Source organism: Callithrix jacchus, chromosome 1, assembly GCF_049354715.1.
Source record: "Callithrix jacchus isolate 240 chromosome 1, calJac240_pri, whole genome shotgun sequence".
In the NCBI taxonomy this organism is placed as follows: Eukaryota; Metazoa; Chordata; class Mammalia; order Primates; family Cebidae; genus Callithrix; species Callithrix jacchus.
In genome coordinates, this window is record NC_133502.1 from 204,412,975 (window position 1) to 204,440,568 (window position 27,594).

Below are 27,594 nucleotides of genomic sequence, written 5' to 3' on the forward strand. Positions count from 1 at the left end.
GACAAAAGTTCTTACTATTTACCTTATTATATTGCTTAAGTCACTTTTCCTGTAAACTTTGAGTGCTTCGCTGAAATAAACTCCCATATGCTTCTGAGAAAAATAATACTCCTTTAGATCGGCAGAACAGACTGATTTTGGAGCATTTGAGGCTCGGCTAGTGCATTGATCTCTCATGTCCATTGATGCAGGTACAGAAGAGACATCACTTGTGCCCACCCTAGATAAGCCAGGTGAGACCCAGAGACTCACCGGCACTTGCCTAACATCTGCAGGAAGGTTGGAAGCAGGACCTCAGGGAGAATCAAATCCTTTCCTCTTTTGTTATTTCCCATTCCCTGAACCCGCTTTTAGCACCCATTTCGCTGCTGCTTCTCACCTTTCTAACTTTGGAAGTAGTGTAAGTACGTAATAGAGTAAAAAGATGGATACAAGCAGATCCTCCCTCACAATAATGAAACGGCAAGAGAGGGCTGATTTGCAGCATTCACGAAGACCCTTCAGCAGACCTCTGTCTTTCCCATGAAACATTTCAGCCAACCTTGAGTCTTGACACCTCAGCCTATGTTACTGGCATCGCGCAGGCCCACAAAGTGGCAGGAGAGTAGAGAAAAGGCTCCTCTTGCCTTGCAGTAACTGAGTCATTACAAAGGAGGATTCCTAAGAGTTACCAGCAATGCTGACCTGGGGGAAGTAATTTTACATCCTCAGCCTCAATTAACTGGGAACAGAGCTTTCCATCTATCTTACATGGCTGTTTTGAAAATGCATTTTTTAAGCCTGTGGGAAAGGCCTAGGGAAAACAGAAATTTATATATAAATATATATACATATTATTGCACTTTAGGTTCTGGGGTACATGTGAAGAACAGCCAGGATTGTTGCCTAGGTACATACATGGCAATGTGGTTTGCTGCCTCCATCCCTATCACCTATATCTGGCATTTCTCCCCATGTTATCCCTCCCCAACTCCCTACCCCCTACTGTCCCTCCCCTAGTCCCCCTGAACAGACCTCAGTGTGTGATGCTCCCCTCCCTGAGTCCATGTGTTCTCATTGCTCAATACCCACCTATAAGTGAGCATATGCAGTGTTTTTCTGTTCTTGTGTCAGTTTACCGAGGATGGTTTCCAGGTTCATCCATGTCCCTACAAAAAACATGAACTGATCGTTTTTTATGGCTGCGTAGTATTCCATGGTGTGCATGTGCCACATTTTCCCTGTCCAGTCTATCATCGATGGGCATTCGGGTTGGTTCCAAGTCTTTGCTATTGTAAACAGTGCTGCAATGAACATTTGTGTGCATGTGTCCTTATAACTGAACAATTTATAATCCTTTGGGTATATACCCAATAATGGGACTACTGGGTCAAATGGACTTTCTATTTCTAGGTCTTTGAGGAATCGCCACACGGTCTTCCACAATAGTTGAAATAATTTACACTCCCACCAACAGTGTAAAAGTGTTCCTATTTCTCCATATCCTCTCCACTATCTGTTGTCTCCAGATTTTTTAATGATCACCATTCTAACTGGCGTGAGATGGTATCTCAACGTAGTTTTGATTTGCATCTCTCTAATGACCAGTGATGATGAGCATTTTTTCCTATGTTGGCCTCATATAGGTCTTCTTTTGAAAAGTGTCTGTTCATATCCTTTGCCCACTTTTGAATGGGCTTGTTTTTTTCTTGTAAATCTGTTTTAGTTCTTTGTAGATTCTGGATATTAGCCCTTTGTCAGATGGGTAGATTGCAAAATTTTTTCCCATTCTATTGGTTGCCAGTTCACTCTAACGACTGTTGCTTTTGCTGTGCAGAAGCTCTGGAGTTTAATTAGTTACCATTTGTCTATTTTGGCTTTTGTTGCCAGTGCTTTTTGTGTTTTAGTCATGAAGTCCTTGCCTATGCCTATGACCTGAATGGTTTTGCCTAGGTTTTCTTCTAGTGTTTTTATGGTGGGGAAAACAGGAAATCTTAAGGGAATGGGACATGATATTCTCCTTCAGTGGAGATGAACAGGACTTCACGGAGACTGCTATTACTGTTATTAGCCAACATTCACGCACCCATGCTCTTCAATTTAGTAATAAAAACAGTCATCTGTGGTAGATGATAGCATTAATTTCCTCATATTATGGAGACAAAGCAAAACCAAAGCAAAAAGATGTCCACAGAGCTCAGAAATGCCACTTGAGTTCTTTTATGGAGGAGGAAATGTACATCTGTCTTCCTTGATATTCACTGTAGCAGAAGGTTCTGGATGTTCTGTTAGTTCCAGAAACAGAAATATCTGCTAGCTGAGGCCTGGAGAGACCTTTCCCACCTGCTGGGGGGGTAAAGCCCAAGATATGCTCCCTGTGATACAAGTGGCACCAAAGTCCCCAAGCCTCTATCACCTCTAGATTAAATTACTGTAGCACATCTGTATTTTCTGTAATGCTGCAATATGCCAGGAGTTTCAGCCATCAGGCAATTTAATGTATTTCCCTCTAAAGGAAAGAACAAATACATTCGAAGCAAGTTAGACCTACAATTTCTGAACAGAGACATGCATATGGGCCAGTGTCTCACAACATGAATAAATGCAAAAGGATCACATTGACCTGCACTGTTGTTTGTATAATAATTCATGAGGCCGTCTGCTATAACTAGGGAGTGCCGCTGTATGCCACCAAAGAGCATGTGAGGTTGCAGGACGCAAGAGACACTGCACGTCCCCAAGGTCAGGCTTTTAGAAAAGCTTTTCTCCTACAAATGAAAGGAGCCCTGCACTTGTCAACCCGTCTGTTTATTTGATTTTCTCCAGCCAATGAGCTCATTCTGAATAAGATCCAATGGGAGGTATTCATTCAATCATTCACTCATTAAATTCATACATTTATGGAATACCTGCAATGACACTATACAGTCCCTTTCCCTATCACTCACTATAAAGTCTAGTAGAAGAAGGAAGATAAAATCACAGAGCAAAGAGAAAAATTGCAGGATGAAGGACAGAGGAGTGAAGTAGCATCTAGAAGCACCTCTCAGCTCAGTCTTAAAGATTAAGGGAAAACTTCCAGGACTCATCATGTACACACCGAGAATGAAAATGTGAGCACCAAGACGCTGGATTGAGAGACAGGTTCAAGCAGAGGAAATGGCATATACAACGTCTTAGAACCATGGTTCCCAAACAGTGTGCGAAGGTGCCCCAGGGTGCCAAAGTGAACCCAGCAGAGCACCGCAGGACACTTTAAAACTTCCCAAGAAACACAGCAACTCTCAGTACATGCCAGACACAGCCTCAACTACTAGCTCAAGGTAGTTCCACAGTTTCAACATTGAAATGCACTAGTTGCTTTGGTGGCTATATTTCTACACAGCTGAATTTTCAGAACTTGCTATGATAAAAATGCCTACCTGGAAATCACTGTGCAGCACCTGTCCAGGGTTTGAAAAATTGTACAGGGCGCAACAGGCACACACATCCTGTAGGCAAATAATTGTGGATAAGAGTGAAATAACAGTATTTTTCCCTTCAATTTATATGTATTATTTTTTCAAACATCTACAAAGTCGTTAGGACATCAATGCTTAATAAACAAAATAGGTATTTAATTTTACCTACACAGGTGCTGTGAAAAAAATTACTAAAATACCAAAGCAACAAAAAAAATGAGAAAACGTGAGATCCTATGGCTGGAGATCAGAGGAAGCAGTGCTTCCATGAACATAAAATACCGTGATATGACCCAATCCCTGGGGGTCGAGGTGGGGACCAGTGAAAGAAAATGCTGGAAACACAGGTGGATCAGATTCCAGAGGGCCTTCTAAGCACACCAAAGAACCTGAACTTTATCCTGAGGCCAGGGGGAACTTTGAAAGAGTTTGTTTTTGAGACAGAGTCTCCCTCTGCCATCCAGGCTGGAATGCAGTGACATAATCTCGGCTCACTGCAACCTCCACCTCTTATGTTCAAGCGATTCTCCTGCCTCAGCATTTCAAGTAGCTGGGACCCAGGAGCGCATCAGGATGCCCAGCTAATTTTTGTATTTATAATACAGATGGGATTTCACCATGTTGGCCAGGATGGTTTCGTTCTCTTGACCTCGTGATCTGCCTGCCTCAGCCTCCCAAAGTACTGGGATTACACGCATGAAACACCGCACCCAGACAAGAATTTGTCTCTAAACCTCCCTGATGCAGGAAGCACACCATCACCTGAGTTTCACTGGATTTCCCCAGTTCTCAGAACAGCTACATTTCACCATCTATTACGTACCACACTGTTGAGTTCATACTAAATGAGATGAAAGCCACCAAGAGATCTCTAGACAACAACTTTCAATTGCACCTAAACACGGAACCAAAGTAAATACGTAAAGTGTAAAATGCTTTATGAAGAAAAGTTATTACCTAGCACTCACAGATATGTGTTTCCTACTCTACAATTAGTCCATCTACAGCAAAGTGGAGTCCTGTCTCAAAGCTTATGCTAGATACAGCTAGAACCCCTCATTCTCTAATCCCTAACAACGTTTGGATATGAAAAAGAGCTAATGGTGAAACTCTGAACTGAACTTCATGATGCAGTATGTTCAGCATACACAATCAACGTGTCCTTTCTCTGAAGCATCGTTTAAGATTTTTAGCACATTTATGCCTAGTGTAAGCATGTGGGTGTTACTGATGTCCTACTGCTCAAGGTCATTGCCAAGGTCTCACTGCAAAAGTCCAAAAAATTGCAAACTCTGGCATAAATGGGTTAAGAATGATGGCCATTCTTGTCTGTATGTATGATATACTCGACAATAAGAATACTGAAAATCGATCTGTATATGTGGCATACTTGAAAGAATACTGAACATCAATCCCCAAAAACATTTTACATGAAGATGTTTCACCTTTCAAATGTTATCTTTAGGAGACATTTCTTACCAGGCATAGAAAAACTTTATCAATCTAAAGCCACACTGGCTCTATCACACAATTTATCAGGCAGTTCCAAAAGTTGGGAAACAGCTACATATTAGATAATCAAAAACCATCATGTACACTCCGGGTTTTAGAAAGAAAAACAACTAAGAGAGATGTTATAAAAAGCTGTCTGTCCCAGATGAGAATGGAAGAGGAGATTGGGACCCATGTGCATCTCATGCTCTCTCTTATACTAGAAAGAAAATGGTCAGAGGACCAGAGACTTCGGCCAGTCACAACACGTTCATCAGAAAAACCTACAGCTCTGAAAATTGCAACAAGAGAAGCTATCCCATCTATTAACCCTTCCACCTCATTTCCGAGGTTTCAATGAAGAGTGAGCTCCAAGAGCAACAAGCCTAACTTCTTGACCCCACTTCCTTCCTAAGCAAGAGAAGCGACATCTGATTGCCAAGGCTGTGTGAAACACTTCCCTGGATCCATGCTCTGCCGGCCCTGCTCTCCTGTTCTTTCAGGCTCTGTCTGCCTGTAGACAGCATATGCCACGTGTTCCTGGGAGAGGACCTGATACTGTTCGCTAGGCTCCTGACCAATTTGGGTGAGGAAGTAAGCCTAACTGGTTGAGGCACATTCTCTAAATTGTTGGAACAAAAAGTAGTATTTTGATCTCTTTCTGCCTGGTCCTGTGTCTCTCAGTCTGTTCTCATTTCAGGCATGTAAAACCTCAATGCTGGTCCTGTGTCTCTCAGTCTGTTCTCATTTCAGGCATGTAAAACCTCAATGCTAGAAATAGGCTTAAGAACCAAAGAAGTTGGTAGAGAGGCAGATTTAAAATACCCCAAATCATCTGTATTTAGCAAGTATCTATATAGTACCTACTACGTGCAAGACAATATGCCAGGTGCTGAAGACAGTTGATGATGAAGGTAGATATGGTCTCCATCTGTGTGCTCTTTACAGTTCAAGAGGACAATCGATCACCCAAATAATTATTTAGTTACACTATGGTAAATACAGGGTGCTCTGAGAGACTGTATCAAGATTCTCTGTGTTGGCTGGGCGCAGTGGCTCATACCTGTAATCCCAGCACTTTGGGAGGCTGAGGCTGGCAGATCACTTGAGGTCAGGAGTTTGAGACCAGCTTGGCCAACATGGTAAAATCCTGTCTCTACTAGAAATACAAAAAAAATTAGCAGGACATGGTGGTGCATGCCTGTAATCTGAGCTACTAAGGAGTCGGAGGCAGGAGAAGTGCTTGAACCTGAGAGGCGGGGACTGCAGTGAGCAGAGATTGTGCCACTATACTCCAGCCTGGACAACAAGAGTGAAAACTGTCTCCTACAACAAGAACAGAAAGATTCTCTGTGTGGGTAAATGGCCCCACAGGTTGGGTAAGCCTGACCCACAGCCTCCCTTGACCCTGTAACTCTTCTGTGCTGCCAACCGCACTGTGGCTAATCCATCCCCTATCACCTCTGAGATCCCTCCCCAGCCACAGCTCTACAGTCCAAATCTCAGCAGGGCTCTCTCTCCAACCGCTTCAACAGCTTGCTAGCGGAGGCCCTTACATCCATTCTTTTCAAAAAAAAAAAAAAATAATTGTGGTAAAATATTTTTACCATTTTATGTGTACAGCTCAGTGACATGAAGCGCATTCACACTGCCGTGTGACCATCATCACTATCCATCTCCAGAACTTCTTCATCTTGTAAAATGGCAACTCCAAACCCATCAAGTAACTCCCCATTTTCCCCTCCACCAAGCCCCTGGTGGCCACCATTCTACTTTCCATTGCTCTGAATTTGACTACTGTAGGAACCTCACATAAACCGAGTTATATGATATTTACTCTCTTTTCACTGGCTCATTTCACCTACCATTACTTCCTTAACTGGAATTCACTCTTGCCTCCCAATCTATTCTCTGCACAGTGGGAGCTGTTCAAAATATCAATCTGATCTTGTCACCCCTCCATGCAGCTTTCATTTCTCAAAAGATGAAGATGAAACTCCTTCATATAGCCCAAAGCCCTGCACACTCGGCCCCCAGTGACTCCCCAGCATGGCGCTCTCACTCTCAGTACAGAAACTGCCCCATCCATCTCTCCCACCATGGGGCCTTTGCATGCCATTCCCACTGCACGGATCACTCTTCCAGGATCTCTGTCTACACACTCCCACTGACTCTTCAGAAAAGGGCACAATGTGCTCATCCTCCGGGAAGTCTCCCTGACATCCCCAACACATCCGATGTATTGATACTGGACTGCCTTCACAGCATGCCTTTCTCCTCTGCGGAGCTCAATCGCAGTGACATCAGAATCTATCTGTACGCTTGCACGCTTGCAATACGTCTCTCTTCTGCTGACTGCAGAAGTTTCAAATGAGGAGAGGGAGTGTATGTTTTTTATTTCCATTCTATCTGCAGCATCCCGCATATGTACTGGCATCCAGTAGGGGCTCAGAAAAAAAAAAGGTTATTTGCTTAAAAATGAACACAAGAGCAGAACCTGACCAGGACTGGTTCAGGAAAGGCATACCTGAGAAAGTAAGATTTGATCCAAGAACTGAAGAAAAAGAAGGAATTATTAGTAAGAAAATAGGCCGGGCGCGGTGGCTCAAGCCTGTAATCCCAGCACTTTGGGAGGCCGAGGCGGGTGGATCACGAGGTCAAGAGATCGAGACCATCCTGGTCAACATGGTGAAACCCTGTCTCTACTAAAAATACAAAAAATTAGCTGGGCATGGTGGCGCATGCCTGTAATCCCAGCTACTCGGGAGGCTGAGGCAGGAGAATTGCCCGAACCCAGGAGGCGGCGGTGAGCCGAGATTGCGCCATTGCATTCCAGCCTGGGTAGCAAGAGGGAAACTCCATCTCAAGAAAAAAAAAGAAAGTAAGAAAATAACCGGAAAGGGGAATGTAGAGTGCGGCAGAGGAGTGGATCTTCCAGATTGAACAGGTACAGAAAGCTTGGGGTAGGAAACAGGTTGATATACTTGGGAAAGTAGAAAACAAAAAACAAAATAAGACAAAACACAGGCCAGTGTGGGTGGAGTGGGGGGAACAAGGAGATCCAACGATGAGCTGCCCGACCTAAAGTCCACAGCAGATTGGTGCTCTCTGAAGACTTCCGGTCCAAGAAGTCTATTATACCTGGTACCACAAGTTTGAGTCACCTGTCAAAGGAATTGTCTCTAAATAACTCTCCAAGCCCACTCCTCTCACACAAAGTGTTTACGACCCACACTGCTTTATCCGCATCTTCTCAGTTAATCCCTTCAATAGCCTCTGCAGTTGGTGTTCACTCCAATTCAGAAGGCAGCATACTAAAGATAAGACAATTTAAATAACTGGAAAGTTAGATAACTGGCCCAAGGTAATTCAGCTGGTAAGTGAAAGGGCCTGAGGTGTGAACAAATATCTGTCTCCAAAATCCATGATATTTTCACCAAACCCCAGAGCTCTTATAAAGCCTGGAGTTGTTTTTTTTCAAATACCTATTTAAATTCTTGTTCCAAAGAAAGTTCTGTGTTTCTATGCATTAAAGGCACTAGCAGTACAAGTTGTAGAGTGATATTTTAGTAACCAAAGATATTTTTGCACAAAACATCAAAAAGTGGCTTATGCAGATTCACTGCTCACTATACTGACTGCAGAGACTTAGGTCACAGCTTGAGTTCCCCCGGAAGAAGCCAAATCTGAGATGAAACTGGACAATGAGAAGCCAGTCAGCTGCAGGTGGGAGAATCCTCTGACAGTTGTCACCAACCACATCAAATTATTTGCAAATGAGAGAATACGTCCAGCAGGTTAAACCTACACATCATACGTTACAGATTCAATGGAAAAGAAAAAAAAAAATGGCTGGCTGGCTAAAAACGTTTTATAACAATAGTGATAGATAACTGAGAATGACATAAAACATACCAGACTTCTAAGTGAAAAGCCAAAATACATATCAAAGACCAAGAAATCTAGACAATAAAATAAAAAGCTACATCTACGCTATCTGCAGTCAGCAGGTACAGGAGAAGAAAAACACCACCACCAACAACAAAAAACCTACAACAATAAACAACATGTCTATTAGAAGAACATTCCGTTAATTCTCATCAAGACTGCAAGATCCTTGAACAGGGCATGGCAAACTTTTCCTACAAAGGTCCAAGTACTAAGCATTTTAGACTTTGTGGGCCAAAATACTCAACGGTGCCGTTGTAGCTTGAAAGTAGACACCAGGGATAAAGGCATGGCTCTGTTTCAATAAAAGTTGATTTACAGACACATGTAGAGAGCAAGATTTAACCTGCAGACCATACTTTGGCAACCTATCCTTAAAGGTCAAGAATAAGTCTTCTCAGACTCTTCAAAGCGACAACATAGAGCGTCAACATCACAAAAGGAGAAAAATGTTTTATTTTTCATAAAATCCTACACTGTAAAGCAATCATTTATCCTAATTAAAAAAAAAAAAAAGCGACAGCTCAGAGACCTTCAACCATGTGTACAGGGCTGGCCAACTCACAAGTGGCAGGGCCAGGATTAGAACCCAGGTATGCTGACATGTTAATGCTCAGGTTCTTCTCACCATCCCATGCAGTTAACTGCTTAGTGACCGAGAAACAATCGCTTGGTAGAAAAGACAGAGGAGGATAATAAAATGATCCTCAAGATGCAACAGCTCCAAGTGTGATACAGTCCACAATCTTGCAGCATGAGTAATAAAGAGAAGATACTGGCTCTAACTGGCCCAAGGAAAAAGGACAGTTTAACATAAACACATACACAGTGGAACTCATATAGGTACTAAGTATTCTGATTCTTGCAGGAACTGGAAACCCACTGGAAATTAACATAGCTATCTCTCCATATCTATCTCTGTCTCCTCCATCTACCTCCCCCTTACCCCTCCCCCTCACTCTCTCCATATTTTCCTCCATCACTCTTTATCTCCTCCATCCTTCCCTCTTCCTTCTCCTTCTCTTTTCTCTCCCTGTGCCCGATCATGGCCCTCAGTCAGCAGACTAAGGGTCTCTCATTTGTGCTTTATGTAGGGTCTGCAGCATTCTCTCTTTTCTACCAGATGATGTCTTCTTTTGCCCAAAGGTGCCTGCCTCTCCAGCTGACATGGGAACAAGGACGACTGTCAGAGCGGTACCACTACCCTGAGTGAGCCTCTCCTAGTCCAGACCAACAGCTTAAACCCTGTTTGTCTGACCAAATTCTTGAGATGGAGAACCCAATTAGCCACATGTGAGCACATGAGTTAGCTAGGCATGGGTTACACGTGCAATCTTAGTCCAGTTATGGCCAAAGGTGAAATGCGGTCCTCCAGTACCAGACATATTGCAGAACACAGGAGCCAGGGACTAAGCCAGTTCTTGACAGGTGGGCACATACCTCAACGTGTCTAGTATCAGGAAAAGCAAAAGGATGATTGGGATCTACCATCTGAGAAAACCAGCAAGCAGATCAGAGAAACAGAAACCAACTGGAATAAAAAATGCATTTGTAAATATTACGTAAAAGAAATGGGACATATTTACTCAATTCAGGAATAATCTGGAGAACTCAAAAAGATACCAAATAAGAGTGATTAAAAATAATCATATAGATGAGATATTCAGCCTGTAAGACTATAAAATTATGCATATGGAGAGGATTCTTATTTTACATAAAGGGATACTATTTCCACAGTGGCGGAAGGCTGCTTTTAATCCCTATAAAGGACAGAGTGAGAAGGAACAGTATCTCTAGCTGGGATCTCCTGTTTGACATCAAGAATTTGACCATATATTCTAACATGGGTAGCTAATGGATACCATGAAATACCTAAATCAGCACAGACAACCCAATACAAACCACCACCTAAATGCATACACAAAACATTTGGGGGAGGAGGGGTGACTGACATTGCAAAGAATTCCTTACTTTACATAAAACTGCACAACAAAGAAGCCAGAATAGGAAACCTCACTATTGTCTTTGATTTCTCCATTCCAGTGGTTCTTAGGAGACAAGAAGATGAATCTCAGCTCAAGTTCTATTTTCAGCACCAGCACTAGAACCAACTAGTTCTCTCTTTTCCTGCTTCTCCAAGCTGACCCAGATCTCTCAGCATTTCTAATGACACTCCGAGATCTGAGGAGAGTGTGGGTATTTTGACATATCCTCCACAAATGGGAGCAGAATGCAACATGAGACCAAACCCTGCATAATTACCATGAGGAAGAGGCACATCTGAGACCATTTTGCCTGTGCGATGGTGAAGATGCTATGGTGGGAACCGAGGCACACTGCCCATCTACTTTCCTTGATGTGCTTCTAATGAAACAGTTGGCCACTACGGAAAGTGTCAATGCATTAGGGGAGCAATGCTTAACCCTGAGTGTGCAGCAGAATTATCCTTAAGAGTTGCCTATAAAAAGCAGATGCCAAGCCCAGATCCCCTCAATTCAGCAGGTAGTTGTGGGGACCCCAGAATCGGCCACCTGCAGAACTCTCCCGACGATACTTTTTGTTTAATATCTATCTCTGCCATTAAAATATAAGCTTCAGAAGATCAAGAAGTCTGTCTGTTTTGGTCTTCTCTTTATCCTCAGTGTCTAGAACAGTGCCTGATTCAAGCACTCAAGTGAACAATGAATGTATGAATCAATTTTCTACGTGCCAGACACTGCTCCTTACGAAGTGTTATGGACTCAATAGTGTCCCACCCCCAAATTTATATGTTGAAGTACTAACCCCCAGCACCTCAGAATGTGACCTTATTAGGAAACAACGTTGTTGAAGATGTAACTGATTAAAATGACATCATACTGGAGTAGCCACGAAACCATTATAACTGATGTTCATATATTAAGGGGAAATTTGGATGGATACAGACACACACACACACACATACACACACCACACACACACACAAATGCCTTGCAAAGATTGGAGTCGTGCTGCCACAAGCCAAATAACAATCAGAAATTAGGAGAGACGCTGGGTGCGATGGTTCACACTGTAATCACAGCACTTTGGGCAGGTGGATCACATTAGGTCAGGAGTCAAAGACCAGCCTGGCCAACAGGGTGAAACACTGTCTCTACCAAAAGTACAAAAATTAGCCAAGTGTGGTAGCAGGTGCCTGTAATCCAAGCTACTTGGGAGGCTGAGGCAGGGGAATTACCTGGGAAGCAGAGGTTGCAGTGAGCCGAGATTGTGCCACTGCATTCCACCCTGGGCAACAAGAGTGCAACTCCACCTCAAAAAAAAAAAAAAGGTTAGGAGAGAAACCTGGAACAGATCCCTTCCCTAGCATCTCCAGAAGGCCAATACCTTGGTTTTGGACTGCTAGGCTCCACAAGTGTGACACATTAAATTTCTTTTGTTTCAGCCATTGGGTTTGTAGTACTCTGTGACGGCCGCGTTACAGACTTCAAATGGAGGGGAACACATTCCAGTCTAAAGTGGCTCATGGTCCTGATTCGGTCCACTCAAAACAATCTGCTGCGGGCCATGTATCCAGTTTTAAACAGAGTCCTCTTGGAGTCTGTAAAGACTAATGAAGGGTCCTAAGTAATCAGAGTAAGTAGAGAAGCAAGATGGCCGATTCCAGGGCATACACACACAGAAAAAAGGCAGAGGTACAGGTGTATGTACAACAAAATCAGTCCATGGTCTATACCTGGACTTTTCTAACTCCAGAATGGGACTCAAGGCAGGGAGCAGAAATCTTTATGCACAAATCAGTATTGATCAGGCTTTACTTTTACAATAACTACTGGCTAAGAGCAGATCTCATTCTATCCCTATCAAATCTTTGGGAGGTTTCTAACTCCAGAATGGGGCGAGATGCAGAAGAGAACTTTGATGCACAAATCTGCATTGATTGATTAGGCTTTACTTTTACAATATCTACTGGCAGACAGCAGATCCGACTCTATCCATATCAAACCTTTGGGAGGTTTCTAACTCCAGAATGGGGCGTGATCCACAAGAGACCTTTGATGCACAAATCTGTATTGATCAGGCTTTATTTTTACAATAACTACTAGCTACAGCAGATCTCATTCTGTCCACATCTAAACCTTTGGGAGGGTCATGAAAAACAACCTCAACAGTTGCTCAGTGGTCCTAGTTTCCAAGAAACAGACTATTGGCTTCTGCAGAGGATGAAGGCTGCCCATGAGTGTGAAAGATGCAGATTCTTCTTGTGTCTAACAAAGAGAATCCTGACTTTCGGATGTCTCATTCAGACATTATCCAGAAGGCAAATCATTATTTCAACTCAGATGTCTTCTCAGTATATCCCCTTGTCATCTGCTTTAGGAAAAAAAAACTGAAAAGATGATGTTGTTGGAAATGCCATCTGCCTGTTATGCAGAAGTGAAATCCAAGTGCTCTTTGTGTTAAATGTGACTACCATCACACTTGAAATCCAGAGTATAAATGTTACTAATACTCTCTGCAATCACCCACCCAGTTATCAGCTAGAGGAGGCTGCAAAGACAGATACAGGTTTCTTAATTTTGCCACTTATTTTTTTCTTAATTTAAAAATATCACAGTGTTTTAATTGCACTCAATTTAATGTACTATACCTGCCAGTTCCAACACACTTCATTATTTATATTGCCAGAAAAGCACTTAAAAATCAAATTGCATAATTTGTACTTGTACATCTTTAAGGTAGATTTATATCTGAAACTGTCAAATAGCTGGAACCATATTGCTCTGAATATTAAATTTTAACAAGTCGTCACCCCAAAACATTTGCAGAGAATAATGTGAATGGACCATTACTTATTTGTGTAGAAAATTATTAAAACAGGCATTGAAATGTTAATTCATACTTTCCGTCGTTAGGAGAGAGGAGTCAAGGGCCCAACTACCAAGGTGCACATCCTAGATGTGTCGTTCATTAACCCTGCATCCTCAGGTTCATGACTTACGATTTTTGGGCCTCGTCTTCCTCTTTTGTTCAATAGGAATACTAATAACACCTATCTTACAAGGGTATGGTGAAGAGTCAAAAAGATAACATACAGAAAGTTCTCAGAAAAGTACCTGCACAAGGGAAGCAAAATTTAATACCTTGTTACAGTAAGTATTTCCTATACTATGAAAAATTACCATCATTTGTAAAATAACAATCATCAGCCTTCACTCTATATTAGTATGATTTTATTGTTGTTGTTGTTGTTTTATGAGACGGAGTTTCGCTCGTTACCCAGGCTGGAGTGCAATGGCGCTATCTCGGCTCACCGCAACCTCCGCCTCCTGGGTTCAGCCAATTCTCCTGCCTCAGCCTCCTGAGTAGCCACCATGCCCAGCTAATTTTTTGTATTTTTGGTAGAGACGGGGTTTCACCATGTTGACCAGGATGGTCTCGATCTCTTGACCTCGTGATCCACCCGCCTCAGCCTCCCAAAGTGCTGGGATTACAGGGTTGAGCCACCGCGCCTGGCTTATATTAGTATGATTTTATCAAGCACATCTCTCCAATATTTCTCTTTATCCTTGCTACGCCTCAAATGTCACAGTGGGTGGAGTTTCCATGTTTTCTAACAGTGTGCGCTAATTTGAAATTTTTACGCTGATAATTGTCTTTTTAAAAAATGTACAGAAGCACATTCAGGGTCATCCGAACAGTCATCTTTTAGCAGAGCTCAATGCCACAGCCCACTTTTTCACCTCAGTCTATGGTCATGGTAGCCCCAGGTTGCAGAGAAGGTAACAGCAAAAGGTTAGATAACAAAATGATGCACTTACGCCACGCAAAGGCCAAGGATCTGGTGCAAAAGGGTTGGGTGCTCTCTGGTTGGAAAGAAATATGAGCCATGGTGTGGTACGTGGACACTGCAGATTCCACACCAAAGTAATCCACCCCATATTAACACTGCATCACCTGACACGTTAACATGTGGATAACTTAAACACTGTTTTTTAGGAATTTATTAGTTTTGTTAGAATTTATTATATAAATCTGTTGTACTCTCCTAGTTTGTGCAGGGTATCTCTATGCAGAGGTTGCACAAAACTGCAGATTTAAGTAATATTAAAAGAATTTACATTAACACAGTGGTCTGAAAACTGTACCTTGGGATGGCAAAACACTAAATGGAAGAAATACAGCCCAAACGATCTGTGGTCTGGTCCTGGCCTCCTCCTCCTCCTCCTCCTCCTCCTCCTTCTTCTCCCACCTTTCCCACCTCTTCCCCTTCACCAGGTCACCCGAGGCTCTTCCCTGTCACCCAGGCTGCTGCTGCTGCCCCCAAGTGGGAAATTCTTACACAGTTCTCAAGTCCTCCTCATAACAAATCCATGAGAAATCTTCCTGACTCCTGGGGGTGGACGTTAGCACTTCCTGACTGGTACCTCTGCCCTCATTCCATCTTCTATTTCTCAACTCTCTCTTTGTATGAGATCCTTTCTTATCACATCTGAGCTCTTGGGGAATAGTGTAGGTACTCTGAAATCGGGAACCATAAATCTTTGAATTACTGGATCCCTAGCAACATACACAATGGCTGGCATGGAATAGAAACCTGGTAAAAATATGCTTGTAAGTGTATGACCCACTGTGGGCCAGGTACTCTGCTGAGAGCTTGCTGCTATGTTATCTGAACCCAAAGGAAAACCAGAGACACATGGTTTTATTTTACTGAGGCTCAGACCCAAGGCCATACTAAAGACAGGGAACAGAGTCAGTGGTTCCATCCCAAGTTTCCTAGCACCCACATCGGGTTACTAATGAAAACAATGATGATGGCAACAATTATGAAGATGACAGAAATGATCATCGTTAACATACACTGAGGGTCTCCTATATGACAAGTACTGCTGTAGGCATTTGAGCTCTTAATTTATAATACCGTAAGATATATGATATAATCTGTGACGGTAATAAATTGACCTGACTGGGCTATAGGGTGCCCAGACATCTGATCAAACATTATTCTGGGTGTGCCTGTGAGGGTGTTTCCGGATGAGATTAATATTTGAATTGCTAGAATGAATAAAGGAGATTGCCCTCCCTAACGTGGAAGGGCTTCATCCAATCGACTGAAGATCTGAGTACAATAAAAAGGCTGAGTAAGAAGAAACTCTGCCTGACAGCTGAGCTAGGACACTGGTCTTTTCTTGCCTTTGAACTTGAACTGAAAAACAGCTGTTCTCAAGGTTTTGAGTCTGTTGGTTTTCAGACTGGAACTACATCATTGGTTCTTCTGGGTCTTCAGCTTCGCTGACTGAAGATCTTGGGACTTCTCAGCCTCCGTAATCAACTAAGCCAATTCCTTATAATAAACCTTTTATATATTATATGTAACAAGACTAATAAGATGGATAGATGAATACATGGATGAATGGATGGAAAGACAAACAGAAACGGAGAGACAGAGAGAGAGATGAGAGACAGGAAAACTGAGGGACAGAATGGTTAGGCAGGATAGATGGATGGATGAATGAATGAATGAATGAATGGATGAATGGATGGATGGATGGATGGATGGCTAGAGAGATAGAGACACAGAGAGACAGATAGACAGACAGATAATAGAAATAGAGGAAAACTGAAAAACAGAATCGTTATGCCACATACCCAAAGTCACACAGTTACTAAATGAAAGAGATACTATCTGAACTCTGCCAGCAGTCTGCATCCATGTCTTCTCTTCCCAGTAAGTTGACTATATACCACCAAGATAACAGAATATACTCTCTCTAGAGCCCTTGATGAAAAGCCCAGCCTGGTCCTGAAGTGCCAGAACTAGGGGTTTACTGCAGGTAAAGCGCCACCAGAGTTTGGTCCACGGCAGCTATCTTAGCGTCACCAGGGGTGGTAGTAATAGCAGCAAGATGGCCCTAGCTGGAAGACTGTCCTTTGGCATGACAGCCAGGAGGGTAGAAAGGCACTGCGAGTAAACCACTCTGAGATATAAACAACAGTTTTATCATGAGCAGCTCTTTACTAAGACAAGACAAGAGGCAAGATTTAGTGCCAAAGGTGCCTGCTCTTAAGTCAGCAACATCGGAAATCATAGCAGGTTGTACACCCGGTGAATGTGAAATGTGTTTGGGGAAGGAGCACTGTTGTATGACACCTCCCTACGGAATCCCTTCTCTATGTCATCCACTCCCTTCTCTGCCCTCGCTCCCCACCACCGACACCTTGGTAACAAATTTACAGACAATGAAAGAGCAACATGATACAATTACCAAGGCCAACAGGAGCGTAAGGACCTGCAGATGGGCCTCAGGCTGCACAGGTGATTTATACTCTTCACATCCCCAGCTCCCACAGGCCCTGATCTGCCCCTGAGAAACAAGACAGACAGAAGAGAAAATCCCATAGAGGTCACCCTGAGAACCTTTTCCTTGAGAATGAATCTGGTGTTTCACTGCTCTCCTGAGTCGCACAACCTATTAACAAAGGGATGGCCCATTTAGGGACAGTTGGTGATTGCCTGTAACTCCATGAGAGACTGAGAAAATTGAGAATCTAGCTCAGTAGAGGTCACTGTATGCATAAAGGTAAGTTCTTCATTAAGACATGCAAACATGGGCCAGGTGCGTTGGCTCACACCTGTAATCCCAGAACTTTGGGAGGCCAAGGCGGGCAGATCACGAGATCAAGAGATCGAGAGTATTCTGGCCATCATGATGAAACCCCATCTCTACCAAAATACAAAAATTAGCTGGGCGTGATGGCGCACGCCTGTAGTCCTAGCTACTTGGGAAGGCTGAGGCAGGAGAATTGCTTGAACCAGGGAGGCGGAGGTTGCAGTGAGCCAAGATTGCGCCACTGTACTCCAGCCTGGAGCCTGGCGACAGAGCAAAACTCTGTCTCAAAAAAAAAAAAAAAAAAAAAAGACATGCAAAGATGAAGAAAAATATCGCCACGTCAGCCAGGGTGGACTGAGAAGCTGAGAAGTCATTCTAAAGCTCACCCCAGGAGGCTACCCAATCCCATGTTCTTCCTACAGTGACCGTCTTCCCTTTTTTCAATCAAAAAGCAGGGAGGCCCTGCACAGTGGCTCACACCTGCAATCCCAGCACTGTGGGAAGCTGAGGCAGGCAGATTACCTGAAGTCAGGAGTTTGAGACCAGCCTGACCAACATGGAGAAACCCAGTCTCTACTAAAACTACAAAACTAGCCAGGCATGGCAGCACATGCCTGTAATCCCAGCTACTTGGAAGCCTAATGCAAGAGAATCGCGTGAGCCCGGGAGGCAGAGGTTGCGGTGAGCCAACGTCGCACCACTGCACTGCAGCCTGGGCAACAGAGTGAGACGCAGTCTCAAAAAAGCAAAAACAAAAAGGGAGGGAGTAGCCTAGGAATCCACATTTTAACAAACCATGGTTCATTCAGATCAACTTTTTCCCTTACTTTTTCAACCAAGGCTCTTCATGTTTCATTTCACTTCTTCAAGGTGATCAATGATGTCTGCTGAGGCTCCATGTTCACTGGTTTCATTTTGAGGCTTTCCAGGTGTCTAGGGGGTGGAGCCACCAAGCACAGACCAATCCTAGCACTGCAAGCTCCTCACACCAGAGATTTCCCTTGAGATGAGATGGGATGAAAACATAGCCAATGGGAATCCATCCTAAACCATACACACAGGGAGAGGGAAGGGCTTCTGGTCAAGATAGTGACTGGGGCAGCTGGCATTGGCTCTGGAGATGAGAAGAGGGTGGAGAGAGGTAGTGTGATCATGACCTGGAAGCCCTGGGCCCTGGGTAAAGTGCTGAACAACTGCTAGGGGGTAGTGATATACAGAATAAATCTCAGACATCCTGCCTGAAATGTGAACAAAGCTCCTCCTGGAGGCAGCAAGTAAAGCATGTGCAAATTCCTAAAAACAGGAAGATGAGTGACATCAAATTGCATTCCAACTTGCATCCCTAGTATCTAAATTATAGAATCCAGGCATATTCCTTGGGAGCATTTAGGGGACAGGGTTTTCTCTTTGGCATAACTAAGGCGAAGTCATACATAATGTCCCAAAGCAGATATGGGAATAGTGGCATCTTAATGAACTGTGGTTTGCTTAAAATGCAGATTCCTAGGCTATGCCCCCTGTCCAACTGAACCAGAATACCAGGCATGGGACTCAGGGATATGCATTTTAAACAAATTCACTGGCCAGGTGCGGTGGCTCATGCCTGTAATCCCAGCACTTTGGGAGGCCAAGGCGGGCAGATCACAAGGTCAAGAGATCGGGACCATCCTGGCCAACATGGTGAAATCCTATCTCTACTAAAAACCACAAAAATTAGCCAGGTGTGGTGGTGCACACCTGTAGTCCCAGCTACTCAGGAGGCTGAGGCAAGAGAATCACTTGAACCCCAAGAGGCGGAGGTTGCAGTAAGCAGAGATCACACTACTGCACTCCACCCTGGCAAAAAAGTGAGACTCTGTCTCAGTCTCAAAAACAAACAAACAAGCTTGCTAGGTACTTTTTATTTCCACTAATGTCTGTGAACACTGCTCTATAAAGTAGTGACACATGTGCCAACACAATTTCGGGCAAGAAAGAAACAACCCTGATGCCATAAAGCCAACACGGCACAATGTGTGTCACACTCTCACAGAGACTCGGTTTTCTTAGTTGTAAAGTGTGAACATCACCCCACCTGTCGCGAGGCTCAATGAAGAGACAAATATGCACAGCAATTAATTAGCAGAGACTCTGGCACAGGATAAGTGCTCAAAACAGGATGAATTCATTTATGGTAGTATTTACCGACTCATCTATCCACACAGAGTGCACATAAATTCACTGAGAGTTCAAAAATACGCAGCAAACCATGGCAAATTCAATCAGCTGACTCTTCCCTTTGGACAGCCAAAGTTAACCCATCAAGAGGTATGTGGGTTGGGCTCAGGCAAACAGGTAGCAGCTTGGTGTACAGCTGACCTGGCCCTGAGATGCTCAATGTCTCTCCCTGTGAACTGAAGCTTAGGATTGGCTATCTTCCTGCCCTCTTCCTCTGGTGTACCCAGTTCACCAACAAGTAGCACAGGTATCACAACATATCCCCAAATCCAACCACTTCTCAGCATGTCCATCCGGCCTGTCGTGGCCTAGACCAGCCATGCTATGGTCTTGGGGACTACGGCAGCCTTCCCTCTGGTCCCCTCAGCGCAGTGTTTCTTCCAGCCAACGCTCTCTCCACACAGCAGGTCCCTGCTCTGAGCCCATCAATGTACGATGGCCAGATTTAGCAAACAAAAATATAGGCTGTCCAGTCATGTCCAAACTAAACAATTACCCATCGTTTATCTGAAATACAAATTTAACGAGCTGTCTTCTATTTTATCTGGCAGCCTCAATACCAGTGGCTTCCCAGTGCACTTGGAACAAAACTCAATCTCCTTGTTAGCATCTGTGAGGCCCCAGATTGTGGATCTGGCCTAACTCTCTGTTCTCATCTCTTTCTCCTGGCTGGCCCTTGAACAAACCAAGCTTGTTCTGTCTCAGGATCATTGCACTGGCTGCTCCCTCCAACTGGAATATTCTTCCCTCAGATCTTTGCTTGGCTCCCCGCTCCAAGATGAACATCTTGCTCCAAGATGACTAACTCTTTTCTTTTTTTTCTTTTTTCGGTTTAGTTTTGTAGAGATGGGGTTCTGCCACATTACCAAGGCTGGTCCCAAACTCCTGGCTTCACGCAATCCTCCTCCATTGGCCTCCACAAGTGAGGATTATAGGCACGTGCCACCATGCCTGGCTTCAAGCTGCCCTCTTCAAAGAAATCCTCTCTGACCTTCTAAAATCCTACTCTGCACCAAATGACCTCGTCTCTCTCTCTCTTTACCTTGCTTTTAAGAATATATACACACACACACACACATGCACACATACACACTCATCACCAGTTGATAGAACTTAGTTCTTACCCATTTGTCTTACTGAAAAATAAGTATTATGAGGGCAAAGGCTGCAGCTGCCTTGGTCATTAATGTATCCCCAGGGCTGAGAACAACAGGGAGCACACAGTAGGCACGAAGCAGACGTCTGCTGAGTGAGTGTTCCAAGGGGCATGGCATGTTCTTAAGAGCTGCGCCAGAAGCTGTGCCAGACCAACGTGCCCCAGCAAGTGTTATTGTCTTCTCAGTTACATCACGAGCTGGGGAAAGTGTTGAGAGATGGGAAGGGAAGAGGAACGCTCGGGACCGACGCACCCACTCACGTGGAGGAGGTGGGAGGTGGGAAGAGAATCTGCCGTGCACCAAGTAGGCCCGATGCAAACCTGAGTGCTACCCACTTAAAAAGTAAAAACCCCAATACTAATATTTGTCCTCTTACTCCTCAGATAGAGCCCTCACTCACCTTCTCTCTTGATGGTAAACACAATACAGTATCACACCTACAGCGTACTTCCATGTACTTATCCCCTGCCGAGCCCCACCACAACCCCACAAGGAAGGAATTCTGGCCCTCGTCTTCCTGATGAGGCTCAGAAAGGTGAAGAAACTTATCCAAGATAACAGCAAGTAAGTAACGAGGTCAGGATTTTTAACTGCGGCAGAAAAGAGATAACAGAGTGCACCAACTCTGAAGCCAGGCTCCTTGGGATAAAATCCCATTCTAATGCTGTCTCTGTCTCAATGTCCACCTATAAAGGAGAGGTGAGAAGAGTCCCTCCTCACCTAGCTGTGATCAAGGTTAAATGAGTGAGGACTAACTTGCTAAAAATAGTGCTAGCCCATAAGCAGCAGCAGGTAAATGTTTATCATGACTTTAAGTTCAGATGTCCAGAGTCCAAATCCTCTGCAGTCTGCACTGCTTTGAACTCAGACTTCCAAAAGCCATGCACCTTTAGCCTCCTCCCCTGGCCGTATCATCCTCTCTCTGCAGATGTTGGCCTCCTTTGCAAGCAGAAGGAAGGTCATGAAGCCTCCCTCCCTTGCTGCTCTGGTCATTAAGCCTCCTATCCTGACCAACTGCACTGCCCATAATGTGTCTAATTGGTCCCAGTTGCCCCATTCCACCTCCCTAATTCCCCCCCACCCCGCACTTCCTTCGGTGACTTCCCCCAGCACCGGCCCTAGCTTTGAGAAGTGTTATGCCTTTCCTAAGCACACATCCAAAGTAAAAACACTACATTAAGCATCAAGTTCTGGTTTAGAGCTTCAGGCCAGCAGACTGAAAGTTACAGTTCCCACAGTAACCATCGCTCTTCCTACCATGCCCATATTTAGAACTGCATGCTACTGTAAGGGCTGACAAATTTACTGCCTCTGTGCGTATGTTAGGCTGGCTAAGTTTATGAGGGGTGCAAAATCTCAGAACTTTTCTGACTTTGCCAAGGTTAAATTCTCAACAACACTGAGTGCTGCATGGTTGCTCGAGCAGGACCAACTCTGGAGCACACCCTGATCAATGCCCAGGGAGCTACATTCAGTGCTTCATCTGCTGGCATCAGGGAAGTACCTGCTAAGGCAGGGGGCCCCAGGCCAGCAGGGTCCCTTAGGCTCACATCACACAGTCTCAGAGGGCAACTTCAATTCCTGGAGTTCTAGGACTGGGTTTGGCCAGCATTGAGACAGATCAAACCACCGAGAGATGAGACAGATGGCAGTGACCAAAAGAAAAAACCAAACAGGCAAGAAGCAGGTTAGGGGAGGAGTGATCTGCGGAGCACAAAAGAAAGAGGCAAAAACAAAATGGGTGCTGACAGGAAGAAATATACTGGGGAGTCCAAAAAGTAGAAATGACAAAAAGAAGAGACAGGCAAAATACTCAGAAGAAGGACATCTAAAGAGAAGGGGGCAAGAAACAATTAAAATGGAGAGAAAAATAATCCGAATAGCTAATCTTTTAGATGCTCATAATGTACATCTTTCACATTACACGTTACAGAACTTTCACTCCTATGTGATCACTAGAAGTCTGTCCTCTGGCCCTCTCATGCTAGCTGCTTCCATGGGGAATCCACAGCATACGAAGGGGAGAAGCAGGTACTCTGCAGCTAGGCAGCCCTGGGTTGCCTGGGGCAAGAGAAAAAGGCAAAACGGAAATGGGTACAAGAGGGAATATGGAACCCAAAAAGTAGAAATGAAAAAGAAAAGAAAAGAAAGAAGAGTTAGGGGCCGGGCGTAGTGGCTTAAGCCTGTAATCCCAGCACTTTGGGAGGCCGAGGCGGGTGGATCACGAGGTCAAGAGATTGAGACCATCCTGGTCAACATAGTGAAACCCTGTCTCTACTAAAAATACAAAAACTTAGCTGGGCATGGTGGCGCGTGCCTGTAATCCCAGCTACTCAGGAGGCTGAGGCAGGAGAATTGCCTGAAACCAGGAGGTGGAGGTTGCGGTGAGCAGAGATCGTGCCATTGCACTCCAGCCTGGGTAACAGCAGCGGAACTCCGTCTCAAAAAAAAAAAAAAAAAAAAAAAGAAGAGTTAGGCAAAATTATGTAAAAGCAATGTGAGCTTCAGCAAGCAGGTTAATGTTCCTAGGTATCGGTTTCCTCCTTTATAAACTGAAGACAGTGACCCCCATCTCATGGGCGGTCCTGAGGATTGAATGTACTCATGAAGCACCAGCAAGTGCTATGTGAACGTAAGGGCTGTCTAAGTTTGTCATTCAGCCCTCCCACCAACCCCCGAAGTAGTTATCTATAACCCCAGGTGACCCTGGAAGAAGTGTGACCTCAGTTGCTCTCCTAAAGATCAACAGGAGGTGGAATTCTAACACACCTCATGTTTCCTCTTACTAAAGACCTGGGGGAAAGGAGGGAGGGAAGAATGGAAAAGAAGGAAGAAAAGAAAGGGAGAAGAACCTTTCCCTGTTGGGTGAGGGCAGACAGAGTGACAAGGCAGACCAGAGAAGAGGAAAAAAAAATGAATGGAAAGAGAAATCGTAAGCCCCCCTCGATAAAGGCAGCCAAGGTGGAAGCTGGCTTTTGGGCCGTCTCCAGCTGACATCATGGGTCCCGCTAGCTGGTGAGGTCTGGTACCGGATGTTGCAGGCTGCCACCTCCTGGCAACTTCCCGCTGTTGCGCCACATGCCTGTCCATCCCTCCACCCACACCTGTCCATGGCTCCATCCAACACCCTCCTGGTCTCATCTAGTACCACAGAACCACTGCCACAGCACAGAGCAGGTGCTGATGTGGACCCTGCCGTGGTGCCTCCACAGCACGTCTGCCAATTCTTTCCTAGCTCTAAAACCTACATCAGAGCTGTGGGGCGGGGGAGGGGGGGCACCAGGCACAAAGTCCTCACCTCGGGGGAGCCCCAGATCGGCTATGCAGCCCATGGAACAAATCGTCCTTTGACTTGAGAGCAGTGCAAATTTGCTATGGATGTCACTGAAAGAAATAAACAAAGCAACCCCAGAATGGCCCTGGGCATCTGTTTTCGACACTCCAGCCACGCTCTGTAAGCAGATGTGGAGGCAGCCACGACTGCAAAATGTTAATCCAATTGACATTTTGAGAGTGGGAGGAGAGAGCGAGGGAAGAGGAGGAGAAGAGGTTTTACCGGTCAGGAAGAGGTTTCACCCACTTCTAAAAGAAGGGAAGGAGGAGAGAATGAGAAATAGATTTGCTGTGCCCTAACACTACAAGCCATGCACACGACATTGATCTCAGGGAGAATAAGCACAGGGAGTATCAGACACACCAATACCAGTGGGCTCATTTCTCACCAGCAAATACTGACTGCACAGTAAGAAACCACGCAAGCTCAAGAACAGAATACGACTCTTCACGGGGCAGGAAAGAAGTCAGCTAGCAAAACGCACGCCTCTCTGCTCATATCCACCCATCTCTACACAAGTTCAGAGATAAACTAAGCCCCATTAATCTCTCCTAAGATTCCCAGCATGTCCCGGGCCATCACAGCGATTTCCAATAAGCATTTGCAAAGGCCAAGACTCCTCTTAACAGTTAGCCTCCTCCTACTGTCTGGGACAGCTGCTTCAAAGGGTCTCACAGGCAGACAACAGAAGACCCATAAGGAACTTAGAAGAGGTTGGCCTAGGTGCGACCTCTGCTCTCCTCCAGGCAGCTCCTTGGACTCAGGAGAGCAGCTCTCTTCTCCTAAGTGAAGGGGTTAGGGTATCTTTAATAGACCTTAGAAAAAAGCATCTCCCTCATTGTGTCACTGGTCTGTTTCTGAAAATAAAGTGTTTTGTGCCAAAAGGTCACCACGGAACCAATCTCTCATTTTAAGTTAAACAAATTATAATTAAAATTATACATTACAATTAAAAACTAAAACTTCTTGTATGCTAAGCAAACTGCCCACTTCCCTTTCGAATCAATGTCCAAAACAGAAAAGAAAACACCATCAGATACTTAAAGGTAAATAACTTCTCTTGTTAGGATGCAAAATGCTTAAAACACTGCTTCCTGATCACAAAACTATTCATGCAGCCATCAGCCAACAGTGGCTGTGCATGCAGTAATACGGCTTTCCCCAATAACAGCAACATTATTTATTTTATTTTATTTTATTTTTTTGAGATGAAGTCTCGCTCTGTCACCCAGGCTAGAGAGCAATGGCACCATCTCCGCTCACTGCAACCTCCACCTCCTGGGTTCAAGTGTTTTTCCTGCCTCAGCCTCCCGAGTAGATGGGACTACAGGCACCCACCACCATGCCCAGCTAATTTTTGTAGTTTGGGGTTTCACCATGTTGACCGGGCTGTTCATGAACTCCTGACCTGAGGTGATCCACCCGCCTTGGTCTCCCAAAGTGCTGGGATTACAGGTGTGACACTGCATCTGGCCAACAGCAACATTTTAGACCCTCATTACCCTCTGGCTGATATTTGAGGTTTTCAAAATATGTATATTCTGACATTCTACCAATGTATCAGGACTTTAAGTCAAAGTTTATCAAACACATCGTTTTGTTAAAAGTATAGTATCAATATTTACAATGTAAGTATAAATTCTCTGTATGTAAACATCACTCCAAAAATATGACAAATGTGCTTTTATCAAGTTTAGTTATTTAAAAAAAGGGCAAAACTACCACTCAACCCTGCAATCCCATTCCTGAGTATATACTCGAGAGAATATAAATCACTCTACTATAAAGACACATGCACACATATGTTCACTGCAGCACTATTCACAATAGCAAAGAACCAACCTAAATGCCCATCAACAGTGGAATGGATAAATAAAATGTGGTACATGTATACCATGGAATACTATGCAGCCATAAAATGAATCAAATCTCCTCCTCTGCAGCAACCTGGATGGAGCTGGAGGCCATTAACCTAAGCAAATGAACGCAAGAACAGAAAACCGAAACAGTACATATTTTCACTTACAAGTGAGACCTAAACCATCGTTTGCAAAGGCAGAAAGAGCGGTATAAACACTGGAGACTCAGAAGTGGGAAGGCAGGGCGGGAGTGAGAGCCAAAAACTACCTGCTGGGTACAAAGTACACTACTCGGGTGACAGATCCACTAAAATCTCAGACTTAACCACTACACAATTCATTTTTGTCACCAAAAACTACCTGTACCCTTAAAGCTAATGAAGCGAAAAAAATTTTAGGGTACAGTGTCACACCTGTAATCCCAGCAATTTGGGAGGCTAAGGTGGGTGGATCACTTGAGGTCAGGAGTTCGAGACCAGCCTGGCCAATATGGTGAAACCCCGTCTCTACTAAAACAAAAAATTAGCTGGGCATGATGGCGCATGCCTGTAATCCCAGCTACTTGAAAGGCTGAGGCAGGAGAATTGCTTGAATTCAGGAGGCAGAGGTTGCAGTGAGCTGAGGTTGTGCTATTGCACTCGAGCCTGGACAACAAGAGTGAAACTCTGTCTCAAAACACACACACACACACACACACACAAAATAAAAAGAGAAAGAAGAAGAAAAAGGGAGCGAAAGGGAAAGGGATAATTTTTTGAGACAGAGTCTCACTCTGTTGTCCAGGCTGGAGTGCAACGGCATGATCTCAGCTAACTGCAACCTCCGCCTCGTGGATTCAAGTGATTCTCATGCCTCAGGCTCCTGAGTAGCTGAGATTACAGGTGTCCACCACTATACCCAGCTCATTTTTGTATTTTTAGTAGAGACAGGGTTTCACCATGTTGCCCAGGCTGGTCTCAAATTCCTCAGCTCGGCCAATATGTCCGCCTTGGCCTCCCGAAGTGTTAGGATTACAGGTGTGAGGCACCGCACCAGGCCAGGTAATTTTTTTTTAAAACCAAGAGGCAGCAGCATTATTCACAATAGCCAAGGTGGGAAAAAACCACAAATGTCCTTCTACAGACAAATGGGTAAACACACTGTGATACATATGCAATGGAATACTACTCAGTCCTAACAAGAAAGGAAATTCTAACACATGCTACAACATACCTGAACCTTGAAAACATTGTACTTAGTGAAATAAGCCAGAGACAAAAGGGCAAATGTATGATTCCATACGTAAGAAGAATCCAGATAGAGTAGTCAAACTCACAGAAACAGGAAGTAGAATACAAGTCACCAGGGCTGAAGGTGGGGGACAGAGGTGGGTAATGGAAGTTATTTTTGCATGGGTACAGAGCTTCTGTTTGAGGTGATGAAACCATACGTGAGATGGGTGCTGAGAACAGATGCACAACACTGACTGCTTAATGTCATCAAAGTGTCCACTTAAAAATGGTTAGACTAAGCTGGGCGCAGTGGCTCACACTTGTAACCCCAGCACTTTGGGAG

The 27,594-nt window shown here is 44.3% G+C and overlaps 1 protein-coding gene across 10 annotated transcripts in view; it reads right to left on the reverse strand.

The window, feature by feature from the left end:
* Nucleotides 1-27,594, reverse strand: part of LARGE1 (LARGE xylosyl- and glucuronyltransferase 1) — a 635,729-nt gene that overhangs the window by 390,714 nt on the left and 217,421 nt on the right. For 3 of the 10 annotated variants that reach the window (XM_054245858.2, XM_078339217.1, XM_035261959.3), the window contains one exon: nt 12,097-12,171. The exons of 6 other annotated variants lie outside the window; for them this stretch is intronic. In XM_054245858.2, coding sequence (XP_054101833.1) covers nt 12,097-12,171 — 75 coding nt within the window. Of the gene's footprint in view, nt 1-12,096; nt 12,172-12,245; nt 12,469-27,594 lie in introns of all 10 variants that reach the window. One more of the 10 variants, XM_078339234.1, reaches the window with a different exon arrangement.